Below are 19,552 nucleotides of genomic sequence, written 5' to 3' on the forward strand. Positions count from 1 at the left end.
CTGGAGGATCATGGTTAGGTAACAAATAGGGAACATTGACAAATAAATTAGTAAAAAGCTCTTCTTAAAACAGCATCAACTTTAAACATTAAAAACTTGAACCACAACCACAATAAAACAGCAGAGTTAGACATGAACCACGTATTGTACAGTACAAAAAAGCACACCGTAGACAACCAATATAAGATCAACACTTTGCTTACATGAAGGATTGTCCCAAGGGATTGCGCGGAACAACACCCTTGTAATTTCAACTCTAGCATCAGGCTCTTACTTCTGCATCACAACATTTACCGTTGAGCGCTTGCTTAGGCTGCGGAATAACTGTTTGTTCCGTTAAAAAGTAGGGCTAGTTGCATTAAAAACGCTCTGAGATAGACAAAAACACTGCTAAGATTTTCTTTTAGTGTTCGGTTAAATATTGCCTCTGTCCTAACTACGTTTGTTTTTCAAAAATCTGCAAGCAATGTCATTACTAGAACTCCTTCATTAAAATAAAAACACTATCCTTGACTGTCAAGTAGCTACTTCTCATGCAACAGTGACCCCAGTTTGACAGAAGACCACAACGCACACAGGTCAAACATGTAAGCAAGACTTTGTTTAAGCCAAATTTCACTGTTGTCTTAAAGGTAAAAATTTAGTTCGTTATGCAACTAGCCGTCTGTATATTACACCTTCTCCATTTTGACTTTACTGAGATTTAATTTCTAAAGCATTACGCGTTCTTCTAGAAGTCTGGTTTCGTATGCATTTGTCATGGGTTTCACATTTGGTGACTGGTTAGCAGTGTGCTGGCCATCTTTGGTTTGTAGAGGAAATCTTAACCATGAACAATCAAGGGGGCTCAAAAGAATTTTCCAAATGCTAGCTTTTTTACTCAAACTTGTCTCTATACTACGTCACGCCACGTTAAGTAGAAGCACACGTCACAAAATTGCACAGGGATATTACAATATTACATCCAGTCTGCATAAAATTGAATTCCACTACTGACCAGGTCACAAAATGGCTGCACTTTCTAGTCTAAAAACTAATTTGCATATTGTACACATGTAGGACATTTTTTTTACTTCAGTCACAATAATGCATGCAAGTTTGTTTTTTTTTTTGTAACAAATTTTGTAGATTTGCTCATGCTACCTAGTTTCAAGAGAGCCTTTTTTGAACATTTGCAATAACTCACCTCTTGTTAATTAATAGTTCTAGTGCATGCATATGGTGTATACAGGTAAGTAAACATGCAATTTTTTTTTTTCACATTCTAAAACTATGGCAGTTTAGGCCATATTGTGCTGCCTGCATTTAATCTGTAATGCAGTGTGTGTCTTAAACGTTTCAATCCCGTATTAATAGGTGGCATTACACATAACACCTATATAGCAGCAAAGCTAATACAGCTTGTGATTAAAAATGTTTAAAAATAGCTAATAAATCAGATTATCTTGAGGTATTATTTCTTGCAAGTCAAAATGGAGAGCAAAAAATCAACCCTAATTTTTAGTTTATGTATACACTGAAAATAGCAACAACAATAAAAATAAGCTTTTTGTAGCAGACATATTCCATCTTCACTATTTTGCTACCTTTGGTAAATTACTGGGGCAGATCTTGAAGTTAAAAACCCATGTTTAGAAATAAGTGCACGCTTCACCCACTAAATATAGCAGCAGACTGTGTGCCCCTACGCAAAAACATTCTCATATCTAGTTTTAACTTTACATATAAAAATAACTTGGAGAAAATACAAAAAAACATTTTATTTTAACATGAAAATATCACAAAAATTAGTAAGCCTGAGATGTAGGGTTTTGGTGAAAAACAAGAGGCTTGTAGTGTTTTGGCTGCTGATAAAGATGCATGTATTGATAGCTGGGGTGAAAAGCAGAAGAATGCACTTATTTCTTCTGCATGTCAGTATCTTCAAACACAGTAAGCCACATGCACCCTTCTTTTCCTTATGTAGATGCTGGTTCACCATGTTTAATTCCAGCGGAAGTGGATCTGACGTGGGCGGTCAGCCCCCTCCTTTACCAATGGCTTATGGAATTCACGTCCTGCACGGGAGTGGATATTTGCCCAACAAAACTCACAGTAATACTGCAGGCAAGTGACATTGGCACAAAAGAAAGGAGCAAACTTCCCACCGCATCGTGCGCCCTGGCATTCGTCACACATCTGGTCATCCAACACATATGGCTTTACCTCCACCTGTTGGAGCAGAACAGAAACAGTTCTACTTAAGGACTATTCCTACTTAAAAGTTATATGAGGGCATTCACGTTTTTCTGGTTTAAAAAAAAAAAAAAGTAGTCTGAAATCAGACATATGAACACTTTGATCTAACTAATCGGTTATTACTCTTTACCATTTATCAGCTATAGATCTATCCATACAGTAAGCAGAAGGCAGATCTTCAGAAGTACACTATATATGTAATAGATGGCTACATCAGAACCCCCCCTTAATTTATTCTGGAAGGATGTTCTTGGCAAATGGTAATATGGAAGTGTGCGTAGAAAACAGGCAAACGAGCCCAAAGCTCTCCCAACTAATCTCATCAGTTCAGGAATGTACCCCAACACGACACCCAATTCTATACTGTTTAGCAAAAAATAATTGAACATACAAGAATGTAACCATTTATATATTAACCTTTTTTAAAGAAACAAGTGTAAGTCTCTGCAGGTACTACTTCTGTGTTCATATTAAAAGTACCTTCTGCAGGCTGGAATACAGATCTTTTAGCACTCCTGTTCCGTGTAAATTCACTCCCTATTTCTAAAATATAGTCAAATTTGGAGCTGCAGATTTTGGTCAACTATTACTTGCCCTTTTTGTGGCTTTGAGCTGTACAGAAATTTGTATGCAATGTATTTCTGAAAATATTTTTGAAAGACCATTTTGCAAGTCTACAGACTGCTAGAAACACCTGTCTCACATGGCTTCTTTCTCCCAAACTCATCTGACTGCCAGAGTGGAAAAGTGGCAGGAGTCCAGTGGTAAATTTGCATTATGTCTTTGCGTAACTGAAGTGTTACAGACCGCCATCAGACAGGAAGAACAACTTCATAATAAAACACAAAATGCGTTAACTCCACCATTAAGGAATGTATTGTTGTCTTCCACGTTTTCCTCACTTTTAGAAGCGGTATTTTCTGCCTTTTATTGGCAAAAAGTTATTCCAATTCATACTAAAACTCACTGCTGTAAGAGATTTTTTCCGAGATACTATTACCTGAGAAGAATGCTTGCATATAGTCATAGACTTTATGTACTATAGTATGTTTGAAATAATAAGAACTTTAAAATGCTATTTTTTTTCCATTGTGTCTCCAGAGGAAAAAATTTACACATATAGCTACCCACCAAAAAGTTTTACAGCTGAACAGTCTTCCTTTTCTTAGCTCCAGAAGCAGAGGTCATACTTGACATAGCAAAATCTATGTTTAAAATAAAGTATGCTTCTTCCAGTAATCTATATTCAGTACAAGCTCTACTTCTTATTTCACTACAATGACCTGCCTTATCACAAGCTACACTCAAACTTTCCAATAAACAGCTACCTCACGCAGTAACTGTGTTCGTGGTTCAAAATTACTGAAAGGATGAAGCATCATATATTTCAAGCTTCGGTGCATTCATGCACCAACATCGGTATGAAGCTGATTTCAAATGTATTAGAGAAACACTTCGGGGAATGGAAGTATTACATGAAGTGGATGCAGGCTGCTGGCATATGAAAGTTAACAACATTTTAAGGAATTGTTTGGAACTGAAACTCCAAACGAGTTTCAAGGAAATGTTTGGAGCTGAGCTTTCATATATGATAAAACAGGATGAAGAGCACTTTACTGAAGAAAACCATCTGTTAGAGAAACTAAACATATCTACACATCAAAAGAACTGGAGAGACGCTGCAGAGTGCTTAGGTAAGTTAAGATCACAGACGATGTTTGTTAAGTGACTGTGACACTAAGATTTCCAATTAAGGTAGGAAAAGGTATGTGCAAAAAAAATGCTATAAATACTTTGAACTAAAGTTCAGAAGGATGAACAGGTGAACTGCAAAAGTTAGCAATGAAAAAAGACTTTTATGCAGACAAAACTGGTTATGAGAAGAATGTGAAAGGGCAGCAGACCTATAGAAACTGGATATAACTGGTATAGAAAGGCTATGCTAAGGTAAAGGGTAGAACAGCCTGCCTGTAAGACTTCAGTGAAATATACATCGCTTCATTGGCCAGCATACATACACATCTCAGATGAAGGCACTACCCGCACTAGGACTATCTTCCTCTTTTACAAAAATAGTGGTTTACGGATTCATACAAATCGCTTGCTCTTCTATAAATCGCAGTAATACTGATTTCAGAATATCTTCAGAGCCTAAAAAGGCATTAGTTTCTATACTCCATGGAGCAAAAAAACTCTATTTCTGAAAATAGCTTTTCTTCATACTTTCAGAAACAGCTAAGAGTTAAGGTGTTCCCTAAAAAGAAGCTGTTCTCTATTACTCCTCAGTAATGCAAATAACTGGATTGTATAAGTACATAAAAAATAGGTAAATAATAAGGAGTAACCACATGATTTAATTAGAGAAGATGATTTTAAAAATAAAGATTAAAAACCCTCTGAAATAAACAAAGAAGTTCATAAACCTTCCCCATCACAAGATTTAAAGACAAATTTATTAAAATACTTGGTGAATACAAGTGAAACACCCCAGGAGTAGGACACATTTTTAAAAATAAGAAAAAAACAAGGATGCTAATAAAAATGCCCAAAATTCCAGATTTACGAAAATACCTGAGTCAAAAAAATTAATTTTCAAGAATGAGAAAAGCAACACTAAGGAAAGAACACAAATTATAACAATCAAAAAAGAAACTGAGAATTCAAATATCTGAAGAGAAAGCCTAGAACTTCCATCCCTCTGCCTCCCAAACTCTCCATCCCATGAACAGCTATCCACAGATTCTAACTATACCTGTTTCTTTTTTTTTTTTAATTGTTATCGAAGAAATCGTCATGACTACTGTTTTTCTACATTAAGTCTCATGGATATAACTCAAATGCTGTGCTTCTGAAATTTAGTATTTGGGGTAGATTTTGTGGTTTTTTTCCTCGTCCAAGTTTCAAGAGGCCCACAGCATATCCCCGCTGTTTTACTGGAGATTTACTGCCCTTCCCCCTTTAAGTATTTTCAGCGTTATATCACATATTAACAAGTCATATCCCTTTCTCTGCAAAGAGCAAGGCACTGCCATTTCAGATGCTTGCTCGACATCCCAAGAGCACTTAAAATCTCTGGTGACCTATCATTAAAAAAAACCCCAACAAACTAACAAACGAACCTACTCGGAAGTGCAGCCTTCAAAGGCAGGTTCATGCCTTCCCTTCTCTTATGAGATGGCACCGCCAGACTACGATGTCCTCCTCTACTGCAAAGGACACTTCAATGGGAGGAGAAAGACCAAGATTTAAGTGTCCCATAGTTTACAGCGTTCCAGTCCATGTCTGTCACCTTTGAGGGAGAACTAGGCTGGATGGGACCCAACTGTCCACCTCTAATTTTAAAGTCACTCTACAGCCAAATGCACTAGAGATGGCTCCTGAAATACACTAAGCTATACCCGATTCCAAAGCTAAATGACCCATTTAGCATTTCTTTAGAAGGAGTTCTGGATTCTGGTCCTCAGTCCCATTTTGTCCAAATACTCAAACGCAAGATCATTAATAGTTTTACTTCCCCTCACACAGTCACAGTGTCGAGGACATTTTTCCTGTTATGTAATTAGCCAAATGGTAGAGCTATTAGCCAAAGTCAGCTGGAAGTCACAAGGACAGCAATCCCACCAGCAAAATGTAGCCATCGCATCTTAATGTGAAGCCTAGTTCACCACCCATGTTCAGACTCACTCATCCTCCGGAAAGGACCACGTTTGGGAATTTCAGCTCAGAGACAGATGTAAAGCTGTATTACTCTGCCTATTTGAAAGGAGAGAAGCGCATGCTACCTCCCTACAGCAGACTTTTGTGAACTGTACTACTTTCGTTTTTGATCTGTAGAGGAGACTGGACCTTGAACTACTTTACTTACTCAACCCTTCTTCCTCGAAGACCTTTTTATTTTTTTTAAAAAAGAACATCTATTAATACCAGTGACAACCTCTGCAGCTCTTGACATCAAAACTAGTGACACTTAAAATTGACATAATTTAGGTGCCAGTTTTCTTTGCTACTTTTATACTTCTAATTAGGAGAAATTAAGTTGACTAGTCTTCTTAAGAAACGTTAGTTCTGCTTTAGCTAGCAATAAGCACCTGTAGCAACCAGAAATGTATGTTGGTAAATACTTCGAAGACTCTCTCAAACAGAAAAGTTAAGACATTTTGTATTTTAGGTGGTGAGCTTGATAAGTGCCGAGTGCTGACAACTGACAATTATGGCTGAAATTAAGGGCAGCTCCAAATATACAGCTAATCTCAAACCAATGAATACTAGAGTTTCTTATGAACGACAGAGGAATTATCACAGTATTTGGTTTCATTAGAACAAGGGAGAGAAAAAGATTTTCAAGCCCTTTGCCCGTACACAACAAAACAAGGAACTCCAGAATGGAAAGAACATATGGTCTAACATATGTCCGAAGAACAAACTGCTGCTTTGTGGAATGCATGGTGTTCATTCGAGGGCATTCACGGTTTAACTCTTGGAACTAGTGGAGTTACAGCAATACTAAAAGAATGTAGAAGCTGGCATGAAAGACAATCAAATGCAATGTTACCACACCCTGAGAAGTTCCTTTATAGATCATCACTTATTTATTTTTTTAAATTTCTGTATAACTTACTCGTTTATCAATATCGCCATGTTGAAGTTGAACAAACCGAGCACTGATGGCAGCAATATAACTCTGCTGATTGGAAAAAGCAACACGTCCAGCACCTTTTGGATATTTCAGCTCAGGGTCAGTATCAATTCCTGCGTAACAAACTCCCCCATAGAGACGGTCCATGATCATAGCCAATTCCACTGTTAAGAAACAAAATAATGTTCATTCAAACTGTTCTTACGGTACAAACTTCATATAATATTCTTGTATTTAAAAATACTAAAAAAGATAATTTTAAGAATTAATTTTGCAACAGCTGATGTAATAACATGAAATATAAAAACATATTAAATAAGCTATGAAATACTCATAGACAGATCTTTCACAGCATGAAAGACAGATCTTTCACACCGTGGGTACATACATCCAAGGAACAATGGAATTACAAGTCCTTGCAGTCCTTGATAACCTGGAGCTGAAATTCCAGGGCAGTTTTCTTCAGGGGATTACAGCAAAAGACTTTTTGGGCAGGCACGGAATGTAAGCTGTATAAAATAGATCCACATGCCACAGATTCCTTGGTACATGTTCTCTGTCTGTCCTAATGCTCTAGGTCCTACTTGAATTTAAAGATGTATTTAGCATCTTATCAGCCACACAGAGCTTGATTTATCTCTACGTGCTACATGTGCAATAGATACTGAAGTTCATAGAAACAAAAATCTCAAATTTTACAGATCAAGTATTTTAGCAAGCCTCTAGTAATATTTTATACTTAATTCAGTTTTGCAATTCACTTACGTGGAAAATACTAACGTATTAGGGTATAAAGGCATCAGCAGTCATTGCTGTTCAATTGTTGTTTGAAAAGTCTCCTAAAGTTTTATTGCTTTGCAAAGGTATGATTCTTACTTCACAATGCCATAAAAGTTTCATTTTCACATATACAGGGCATTTGAAAGCTAAGCGTAAGAATGAATCCATTAAATTCATTGCAGACATTCAGCAGAGTAATCTAGAGTATGTGGACTGAATTTAAATAAAAAATTAATCTGCAGTTGGAACATACTGTGTTTATGCTCAATTAAAGAGCTTGGGCTACAGTCAAAAGTAGAGTCTTAAAAGTAAAATAACAGAAAAGCTTGCGCATTGCAGGTCCAAGACAGAAGAATTTAAGACTCTTTATACCCCAAATTTGCACTATCACTTCTTGGTTCTCCTACATCTTCCATCTGAAAGCTCATCTTTCTGTAAGAATCAAGTTCATTACAAACTATGGAAGACTAATGAAGTCCACGAGTCATTCTAATAGAAAACGGGATTTGAACCACTGTATGTTATGCTTCTACTTCCAACATTCACTTCAACCTACTTACTAGAAGGCCACCATAAAATATTGTAAAAGGGTACTGCAGTCAGTCTCACAAAGCAGACTGTCCAGGCTGTAGATCAAGCATTCCACAGCTATAGAAATGTTCAATTTTTCCTTCATTTCCTTCTTTTCCAACAAGAGTCTAGAAAGAACCCTGCCATCTCATATACTGTTGTCCCACACAGACTGTGCTAGCTCTCTGAATTTCTTCCTTTTTCCTCTATTCCTACTCCTTCAAGTACTCCATCATCTGTGTTTTTGCTTTGTCCATATTAGCAAGAGTAACCGCAACCTGATCGTAGTAGAGTAGCTAATGCACAATGACAAACAAGTACAAACAGAGCTTCACATACTCACAAAGCATGGCAGAGAGCATTATTTTAAAAACAAACTCTTTCATGACACACTTTACATTACAGTTTTGCTAATATGATCAAAATCTTTTCTACAGCCTTAGACATGTTAACAGTTTCCAGTAAGTCTCAACGATGAACGGTGATTTATGACCAAAGCCAGATGAAAACAGTTACTAGAAAAATGTAGGAATACACAAATATTGTACTGCAGTTCTAACTATCATGACAGTCTTCTATTTTTATGTGTATGTATCTATAGCTATCCATATGTAATTATACAAAAGTATGCATGATTCAAATTATTTCCAATAATTTCCTACTTTTAAAAATAGGCACAGATTCTACTCACCAGCTCTTAATGGTCTAGGGACTCCTCCAACAAAAATTGTTTTTCGAGGGTCAAGCGGCTGGGAACCATCCATCACAAAGTCACTATCACTCAGATTCCAGGGACGGATCTGAACCTATTAAATTGGGAAACAAAATAGTATGCTACTTTAAGTTTCACTGCGTTGTGGATATAGGTTCATCAGCCTCTGTCAAACAGTCATAACCCCATTAGTTTAGCACGTCTAGGTGCTCTGTTTTAATCCTACTAATTCAAAACACTTTAATTTTAAAATCTGTTTAAAAACTGTTGCAGATGTTGAGCTCTACCAACGGTGGTTTGCCTTTGATTATTTTCATCGCCATCATTTCAAATGCAGCTTTAGACAGATGGCAGCTATCGCCTGCAGGCCATCTACTGTGTACTTACTGGCTTGTCCTTGATAGTAGGACTGGAAACACACAGATAGAGCTTTCCATCTTCTTCAATGCAGGCGTCAATCAGGGCCTGAACGGAACTCTCTTCTTGGAACAGGAGGAATGCATAACCTGGAAAAAAACCCAAACCAACTGATATTTTTTCTCTTATCTTTATCTTTCTTAATCATCTTTGCCAGTGACTTTTCCACACAAATGTGTTTACTCCAAAAGTAAAAGAACGTCAAACCAATTCTTTGTTATTAGTCATCTTCTTTAACGATGTACTACCTTGCCATGATCAACAGAACTCCAGGCAAATGCTCCTATCCTTAAAATAATTGTCAAAAGAGACTAATAACCAAATAAAAGCAAACATGTCTGCTCTATCATGTACTGGAAGTCTAGGCTGAGCATAATTCACTGGCAGCAACGGACATTATACAATGAAAATCCGACTTGGCACAAAAGACTAATCTCTATTCTAGAGATTAGATCAAAGTACTTTGTTACATAAGTGACCCAGCAAACCTCCCAAACACTACAAAAATAGGAATTAAAATGCTTATTTAATGCTACACTAAAAACAGTCAGACAAGCAAAGAACCTCACACGTCGGAATACTTTAACAGTTACCATATCATGATATATACAAAAGTTGTTACTTTACAGGTGCCCAATAGCGCAATTGGGATTGTATTCTAAAACAAATTTTAAAAGGACCATAAATCCACATTTCTTTCTGAGATTACTACCAAGTGCGGAATTTTCACATGAAGTTATGTTTTATTACTTGGATGGAAAAGTAAATGCTGAAGCAGCTGCTCTAGAGTGGGCTGCTTTCCCAAACCTTTTGGAAATGATGCTGTTTTTCTGAGAGAAGCTAGTTAACCACTGGTAATATCTTATTGCAAACAGGCAGTGTAGGTCATCAAGGCAAAGAAGTTAGGGTGCACCTTGGAGAGCATTAAAGAATCAATGTGTTAAGAAGAATGTAAGATCAGAGAAGCAAATGCACAACTGATTTTAGACATATGGGAACAAAAGTAGTATTTAAAGAAAAAGCTGTAAGGCCTATACTGGTCTTTTTAGTAACTTGGAATTAATTTCTTACCCCTCATACCGCAGTCCTATCACAGCGACCTACAAGGGATGCATGACAAGGTTTTATATAGTCTATATTTTTTATGTAAATATTATTTAGTTTCTTAACAAATATGCCATAGGGAATCTTTGGGCTTTGGCTGAAGTATTTCCTTGTGAAGGAAATTTTTCATCGCTGAACAATATCTTTTAGTGACCTCTTTAACTTAAGCTTAATGAATAATTATTTATATTCAAAATCTGTTTTAACGGGGATATCTTTCCGTATTTATCTTAGAATTTAAAATCCATGTATTACCCATGCAAAACTCACTCATTGAATGAGGGCATGTGCAGACTGGCATGGGTAAGTGAGACCAGGCCCACATAACTGCCCTTACTTGCGTGGAAGCCAGGCACACACATTCCGGTTTGAATGGAGAGCTCAGCACGAGAATGATAGGAGTGCAAAAAACTTGATTAATCAAGGGGAGGGCTAAATGCACATGATACTGACTAAGGGATCAGACATACAAAATAAGACTCACAGCCAGAAGCGCATAAAATAATTTGCCAGATGCTGTCTTTCCATCAGTTTTTATCCTAAAGCAAATCAAGGGTACTGCCATGTAACTCCTGATACATAAATACAGTCAGTATCTCTAAATGATCTATCACCTGTAAATCTGCAGCTATTAATACGCTTAATTGTGGAAGCTTGTAAAAAGACAGAAAATTCAAGTACGAGAACCTGATGAGGGAACAATTAAGAATACTATATCCTACCACACCTGAAATAAAAGTAAGGAAAGCAATACCAAAACTGTATGTTAATACTGCTTTCTCAACATTATCTGCAAAACATTACCATGTCTGGATTTATCTCACTTAACTTAAAAGCATCAGATAGGCTTGTGTGATGAGCTTAGTTGTACTAGTCCCCTTCTGAAGACAGAGAAAGTTGGGGTATAGTCTTTACTAACAGTGTGGTCTGGCTATAGTTTTGCTCCATAGCTCTAGTCCTTCAGTGATTTACAAGGCATTTTAGTTTGCTCCCCACGTCTAGTCTGGAGGAAAATAACCAGTTCTCCCAGAGAAGAAACCTGGCTAGAGATGATAATTTGCTCAGGTCTCACATTTTATAGTCATATACAGACAGAGCCAATCCCTTCCAAAGAATGGTAGACTTGCATAGTCTGCATACAAACCACTCTCCATCACTTGCCCTGGACCAGGGTGCATTTCCTGGCACAAATCAATTACACATTGGCCATTTCTCCAAAGAACACCAGTTACACAGGCAACCAGCCTATATTCATTAGCTAGAAAGCATTTGCAAATAGCAATTTCACTCTTATATTAGGTATTTCATTCAGACATCATAAATTAGGGCTCTTCTTGTTACTATGGGTACCACATGCCAACAACCATATGGCACAAACTTCATTCTTAACCCTCTCTGCTTTCTCCATGTATGATTTTATTGGATTATTTTTCACATCAACATCTATAGCTCATGAACTATTGTGGATGTTTAACGTCTGCAAAGCTAATATGGTAGTGGTAAGTCACATGCTTAAGTATCATGAAAAAGATCAAGTGCCTAACTAGTCTTTTTGGAGTAGTACTGAACTACAATTACTGTGTGTGATAGAAAGTACACGTCACAGTGAAACATGGCAGAAGTAGGGTGAAGAGTAGGAGATGTTTTGCTGTACTACAAAACAGCTTAACTCCCTAGTTTCTTGCTTTTTTGGTGTACCACATGAGTCATTTAACTTTAACAGCTTCACACCCAATAGCAATGCAAGTCTGTTTACAATGGAAAAGCAAAGCTACTCTGATAGTTTTGTTTGAAGGAAGCTGCTTCATACCTTTGGGTCATATGTACACCAACAGTAGCAGGTCACAATCAGTTATTACTTGCCAACAGACAAAGCTTGTATGTTTTGTACATATTTCACAAGGTGAAAAGTATTAGATCAAACAGAGTCTTATAAAAATTTCTTGTTCAGGTGCACCCCTACCAGAATTTATGCCTCCTGTGGGAGACGAAATTTAGGTAACCCCTGTTAATGTTTGTCACTTGACTAAATTCCTCTGCATTAACACTGGAACTATTATTAATACTCCTATTTTCAAAGGGAACTAGTGTGGGTGACTTTGATAACACCTGTCCTCAGAAAATTACCTCAAATAATAAACAAATCTTTCTGGAGATGGCAATTTGCTTTAGAACTACATACCCCAATATCTAAAGATACTGCACTGGTTATAATCATCCTTACTCTGAGTTGGCATCTCTTGCAACGAAAAAAACCCAAGAAATTGAATATTTTCTTCTTTTTAATGTATTGGGTCAGCACTGGAAACAGAAAGCCCATCAGATAAGCGTGAAGAGTCCTAGCTATATTACCAAATTAAACCTTCGTAAGAATTAAAAAATCCAACAAAACCAACAACCCCTCTCCCCCAACCTATACACCAGAATCAGTGTTTTCATTTTTTATATTTATTACATAAAGAACAAATCAAAAGTAAAGCATTCTAGACTGGATTCACACTAGTAACTAACATGATTTTCTGAGCAAGGTGTAATTTCTTTATTTCATAGTAACATGGGAGTTTACCAAAAGGAGAAAGGACACTTTTTCTGCCATTCATACCCTGTGTAAAAATCAGAGAGTCGCTTTAAGTTCTACCAAACTCCAGTTAACTCCTATCGCTAGTGGCTTAGAGAAGGGAGTCAAGAAAATCAGTGCAAGCCAGCGTGGCACTGTCCATCCCAGTCAGTACAGATGTATTTTGTTTTGGGGTTGGTTCCTCTACTGTCCTGACAGACTCTCCCCAGAGGACACTAAATGGCCTCACTGCAGTGCAATTCTTGTCCACAGAATGCTGTGCCTTAGCTTAAATCAGAAAGAATCAGTGTAAACTGCAGGTTAATACAGACAACGGATTTACATTTCAGGATGGGAATAATTTACAACATTTAATCTAGTCCTCTTTAAAGAGATCACCACATTAATTAAATTTAATCTTTAAAACATGAATCTTTCACTCTTTCAATTTAGTCATCTTTGACGGAGAAGTAACTCCAAAACATACTTGAAGTAAAGAAATACAGGCGGATACAATTGTAATACAGCTATTAGCTGAGGCACTTTTGAGCAGGGGGGAGGAGCTTTCCTTTCACTTCAAGATCCAAACACCTATTTTTGTATTTCTGCAGTGACTGTGCTTAAGCTCCTACTGTAGTACGGAGATCCAGTTAATGTTGTCAGTGGTGTCTAGACGGTTATTCAACTGACCAAGCAGGACGTGGAGGTGTCTAGCACCATTTATCCTCTACAGTACTTCGCCTGACCTTCAGCTGGTGCTCCAGAATGGTGCGGGGCTACAATAGGTGCCATGTCACATTTGCCAGACCTGTGTAAATCTTTTCAATATCCTCGGTTTGGGTAAATAAATCAAGCTCAATGTGCTTATGTTACGGTGACCTGAACAGCCCTCTATACTCCACTGACTGTATTGGCCAGATTCCCATTGATTAAAGGAAGCTTAGACACTAATCACACTTCGACGAAGACACCTACAGTTACTTGCCTAAATCCAGGGTTCAATCCTATCCAATGTGATCAAATAAGCTGGTCACAAGTTAAACAGAACTTGGATGGACCTGGGGTTTTGCTTCTTAAACTAGAAACAGAATATTTGCAACCTAATCGTTTCAGTCAGTTCTAAATTAGCAGTTAAGAACCTTGAATAAATGAAGGTACTGCACAACTGCTGTGATAGAAGGCAATAGAAACACCCAGACAATTAGAAAAGGCTGGGGATACTGTCCTGTGTAAGTCAGATTATCCTCTGTTTGATACGGACTATAAATAGTACAGAGCATGCAAACAACTGGGCATATTCTGAAAGGCCTTCTTTGGATTTGCATATCCTCACAGCACCATTTCTTTGAGCTTCATTATCATAAGACGGAGTCCTCACCTCAGCGAGTTGCTTTGGACACGTGGGTTGTTTCATAAATAAGTATATTTGCCAACTACATAATAACAGAAGATATGATAAACAGTGGCTAGTCTGAAAGGAAGGAATTCTCCATGACAGTTGGCAGATCACTTACAGACTTTGTACTTTGATCTCAACAGAATAATTTTTTTCTGCTTCAGAACAGTTTCCTTGTACGATTAGTGTGAAGTTTTTAAAATTCCTGTTCTCTTCAGGCCTAATTTTGTGGTGAAACAATAGAAAATGTAATTAGTTAAGAACAAGCAGTTGGTGTTTTTCAGGAGGCAGCCAGCCTTGATGGATGAGGACACTTTTTGCATTTCTTCAAGCAAGGAAATACTTATTACGAACTTGGCCTTCCCTCAGGACTTTCTGTAAGCAGAGAGCCTGGAAGGAACCACAGCCTGGAAAACTGCGTAAAAAACAACAAAAAAAAAAAAGCAGGCTGTATCTCTTCACCACAGAGAAGACTATTACGTAAATCAGTCCAGAACTGGATAATTCTGAGATGCCTTTGGAAAGTAATACTATGTCAAATCTCTAAAGAGACTGAACAAACAAAAATAGATACGCTGAATTGACTCCATGCAGAGTAACAAATTAGAAATTGGAACTTAAAAGTAAAAAAAACCCAGACCACCAAAATCAACTCCTTGGGCTAATATAGTATATATTTCTGAATTGCTAATTACTGATCAATCTCAAAACGTTCTTAGTATTTGGCCTATCTTTAGCAGTTTCAGACATCTGATTAAATGTATGTATATACAGTTCTTGCCTGCACATGCGAGTGATACTTAAGAGAGACAAATTTTTAAGAAATTCTTCTACAAAATAGGCCATTTCTATTGTACTGAAAAAAACCAGATATAAACACAGTAATATTCAGCAGTTAATAGTGAACTATATTTCCAGAGTAACTACAAAGAGAGACCTACACTGTATTTTAAATGTGTTAGGCTATATTAAAAAATAACATTGAATAATGTAGTAAACTGAAAATTAGAATAAAGTTTTAAGATTGAAGAACAGTAAGTGCTATTAAACTCCAAATAAGGAACAGTTAATCATGGGAAATCAACTTAACACTTAGTTTGCAAGTGTTTCCTGAATTAATTAGATCAACAGACTGAAGTTCTTCTACCCACATTCTGTGCTTTTAAGAAGCTCTGCTTACAACACTGATTTTTTTTACCTTTTTTTTTTTTTTCACTGTGGCAATTATAAATATTGCAACTATATGAAAAAGCTTTATTAAATGGGGAAGTCTGGAAATTTATCCTTAAGATGTTCAGATGGTGAGACAGGACTGTCTCATTGAAAACGAATGCCAGAATCCATTCCTTTCAGCTAACAATATATTCCATCTTCCCTCTTCTATATATTCATCACAGACTCTTGAGATGCATCTTCCTCAGAGTTCCTCAAGAATTTCTCTTGGTAATTTATGAAGAGAGATGCATCCTTAGAATAATAAAATTTAACTTGACAGTAGCTTTTTGGATTAGGCTGACAATCAAAAAAGCCAAAGTCTCTTTGTTTCTTAGAATTTCCATGTAGTGTTCATAAATACTATACAAATACTTTCAATTCCTTTTCTCACTCTTTAGAGGGACGTCTAGGATAATAATACTGTCTTTTCCCCAGCATAAATGGTCAGATAAATAAATGAAGAATTAGTTTATAGAGGCACTACGCCTACTTTTGTCACTTCCAGGCAAGGAATAAATAGCTGCATTCTCTACAAAATGAATAATCTCTGCATTGCTTTCATATCTAGATCAGATTTTTGCATTTATTTTATATGTAGCAATACATGATTGTACATGTACAGAGATAGGCTACATAATTTAATTACTTAATGGACAGAACGGCCTTTCCAACACTTTGTAAGTGATATTAAAAAATCCAGTCTAACAGTAACACCAGAAAGTTAAAAATCAGTATTTAATCATTTATCAAAAAAGATAATTAGTGCTTCAATAGGAAGTTCACATCTTAAAACTGAAATAAACATAACACTGATTATCTTGATCAGATACCCAAATACATCCTTCTGAATCCTGCCTGTAACTGCCTGTAAAAATCTTTATCTATGATTTAGTCTTAAAAGTTTGATCAAATTTCAGTTTTGGAAACTGGAGAGAAAGGCAAATACAGAATTTAGGATTAATGACACATACAATTATATAAAGCTGATCTGATAGATGGGAAATCAGAATATGGAAGATCCTGGAGGAGTCCCGCACTGAACCAGGCACAATACTACAATAACACTCTAGGCTTTTAGACTTGGTATGTAAAGGAACCATGTCTGAACTTGCATTGAAATTGTAGAATTAACTGTTCACAGGGATTGTAAATTATACCCTTTGGAAAAAGATGAGACAGTTTCCCAGAGTAAGATTTGCACTCAGTGATAGGTCAAACCTTCCAACTCTCTTACCTTTTGGTGGAAAATATGACTTGCTTTCTGCTTTGTGAGGCCAGTCTACTACCAAAGGCCCAAATCGTCTGAAGCTAGCAGTAATTTCATCTAAAAAAAAGGCATAATAGTTGCAATTAAAATAAATCACGTACCTCAATGAAAAAGTACTATCAAGCAAAGATCTTTGTTTCTAGCAAAGATGACATTTCATGGAAAAAAAGGAACACAGTTTCCAACTTTCATCAACAAAAACTTCAATAGACACATCTTCCAAAGTGTTAATATTTACACAATACATTTCTGGTGATTTTAAGCTTACATTTGCTTTTTATTGCTTAACAACAGCAGCATTTCAGAAGCATATGGGCAGCTAAAGGCAGTGGTGAAAACTGGTCTGGTCCATCCTTAAATTCAGAATTTCGTTTGAATGCAATCAAAAGAATTTACTGTTTAGTGATGTACAGTTCAGAGCTTTGTTTGTAGCTACTCATATAAGTACCACCACAATTAGCATGCCAGCAGTTTCCAGCAGAGATCATGCAGAGATCAGGCACAGAAACTTAAAATTGCCTACTTAGAGGCTTCTACCATAACCATGAATAGTCCTGTTTCAAGATGTACAATGCCCCCCAGCACAATTTTGTGATGTCTTTCTATCCCAGCCACTCCTTCCTGTCATTGACCGTAAGAACCTTGGCCATGACGAAAAAATGGAATGACCCTAAACTCCAGGAGAGCAGTAACTCATCAAACACAAATATGCTCCATTTCTTTCAGTTGCACCCTGCCATCAGCATATAAACAGGCAGGAAAGAAAGAAAATATATTTCCATGTGTCTTTGTTTAGCATTTGTATTAAAAAGCAACAGTGAACATTTGAATTAAAAGCTAAAGTGCATCAAAAAAGCTAAAGTATATTAAAAGAAATCCCTTGGTACATTGCAGGAGAGCATCACAATGAAGATGAAACCAAAATATGGTCTCTCCATGTCTGAAAATTAATTAACCACAGTCAACTTGTTTGGTTTGCAAGTTACTCTAGGATTACAATGAACCTTGTAAAGGGACTTCTGTTTACATTACAAAGCTAGGATGTAATTTACATTTATCTGCACAGGAGAAACCTAATATTAAACAGCATGATTACTTCAAATCAGCACTATTGTACAAAGCAATTCCAACTGCATCACATAACAATTTGAGCTTCTCTGGTACATTCTATGTTCAGTGCATCAGAGGGGGCTCTGCCACTTGACCTTCCTCTGCCTTAGTTTCTCTATATATGAACAGGAATAATATTAACCTTTCTAAACCACTTCTGAGATCTTCAGGTAATAGTAAAATAGAATTTGAAATTCAGTTACTAACAGAAGTTTTCTATGAATAGAGAATAAAGCAGGCACAGATAGAAGACACTATGAAGAGCTAAGACATATTTGAAAGGAATCTGCAAGGTAAGCAGGAGCACAGATTCCAGGCATCATATGCAACTCTACAATCTCCAAGTGCAGAATCAGAGACAACTGAACCACCTCAAAATCAAAAGAGATGGATGACATCAAACGATATTAAGCTCAACATATCCATCAACTCTCATAAATATATATATATATAGTGGTAGCCTTTTACACGACAACGTTGTTTTGCAGGGTGGATTATTTCTACTACTCTGTTTAAGTTTCTCAAAATGTCTCTTTCTCTCTCCCTCCAAACTTAGTTTGATTAGTTTTCAGGCAGCTCACCTTCATCAATATCTGGTGGAAGACCTCCAACAAACACTTTCCGAGAAAAACGCTCAATTCGTTCTCCATTCTGGTGAGCTGAATAGCAGGTAGGTGAATTCAAGACTCCAACTTGATCACTATGACCATCGTCCAGCAAACCATCATCTATTGGGAAGAGGGAAGAACGGCCTTAAAAAGAAAAGATAATAATATACATTAAAATAATTTTGTGGCAGTACATGGTTAAGTAATTTTAGGGAATGGAGGAATAACAGTCTGGATATTAGAAAAGTACACAGTAGTTTAAAGAAAAATTAAGGAAATTAAAAATGTATTAAACTTCAAAAAGGAAATTCCAGATCGCAAGCTGACATCACTGTAAGCATACTACATCATACTGCAGTTACTCTGCTGCATCCAGTAGGAAAGTAGTAATTTGTTTTGAAATAAAGGGTCTTATTTATGAAGAGATCATATTGAGGGCTGCTTAGGTGAGTTTCATTAGTCTGCCTTCGGTTTAGCTTCAAGTTATATCAATAACTTCCACCACCTTTATGCCTAAAAATCTTACAATTTAATTGAAGAGAGGGAAACTGAGTGAAACAGAAAACACATGTACACAGGAAGAAGTTTCAAATAGGGATGTTTTCTCTTTTAAAGGCATCTGATGCTGATAATGTAAGAACAGATTTAATTTCTAAGAAAGCAAAAGAGAATTTTAATAAATGTGCAAAATGTAACACTTGAAAAGCGAGTCACAGTGCTGATTTATGCTTCTCGCTTTCAAATTTGCCACAGTTTTGGAGGGAAGTCTCCTGGTGGTTCCTAACATGTAGCAATCTGCACTAACATTATAGTTACCCTGAAAAGCAAGTGTAAAATCCAAGAAGTTCACAGGACGGCTTTGCAAATGCAAACTGATCAAAACAGATGTACAGATGGCAAGGGGGAATGAAAACACGGTAATTCTGTCCCACTTATTTCCCC

General features: G+C 36.7%; 1 protein-coding gene across 4 annotated transcripts in view; it reads right to left on the minus strand.

The window, feature by feature from the left end:
- Positions 1-19,552, minus strand: part of CPEB2 (cytoplasmic polyadenylation element binding protein 2) — a 56,605-nt gene that overhangs the window by 1,779 nt on the left and 35,274 nt on the right. For 2 of the 4 annotated variants that reach the window (XM_054202770.1, XM_054202769.1), the window contains 6 exons: positions 18,584-18,730; positions 16,860-16,949; positions 9,324-9,442; positions 8,916-9,030; positions 6,857-7,038; positions 1-2,211 (listed from right to left, as the gene is read on the minus strand). The exon at positions 1-2,211 is cut by the window's left edge and continues 1,779 nt beyond it. In XM_054202770.1, the coding sequence (XP_054058745.1) occupies positions 1,984-2,211; positions 6,857-7,038; positions 8,916-9,030; positions 9,324-9,442; positions 16,860-16,949; positions 18,584-18,730 (881 nt within the window). In that variant the 3' untranslated portion in view covers positions 1-1,983. Of the gene's footprint in view, positions 2,212-6,856; positions 7,039-8,915; positions 9,031-9,323; positions 9,443-16,859; positions 16,950-18,583; positions 18,755-19,552 lie in introns of all 4 variants that reach the window. The other 2 variants (XM_054202768.1, XM_054202767.1) reach the window with 1 other exon arrangement.

The sequence above is a fragment of the Rissa tridactyla genome, chromosome 5 (genome assembly GCF_028500815.1).
Source record: "Rissa tridactyla isolate bRisTri1 chromosome 5, bRisTri1.patW.cur.20221130, whole genome shotgun sequence".
Lineage (NCBI taxonomy): Eukaryota > Metazoa > Chordata > Aves > Charadriiformes > Laridae > Rissa > Rissa tridactyla.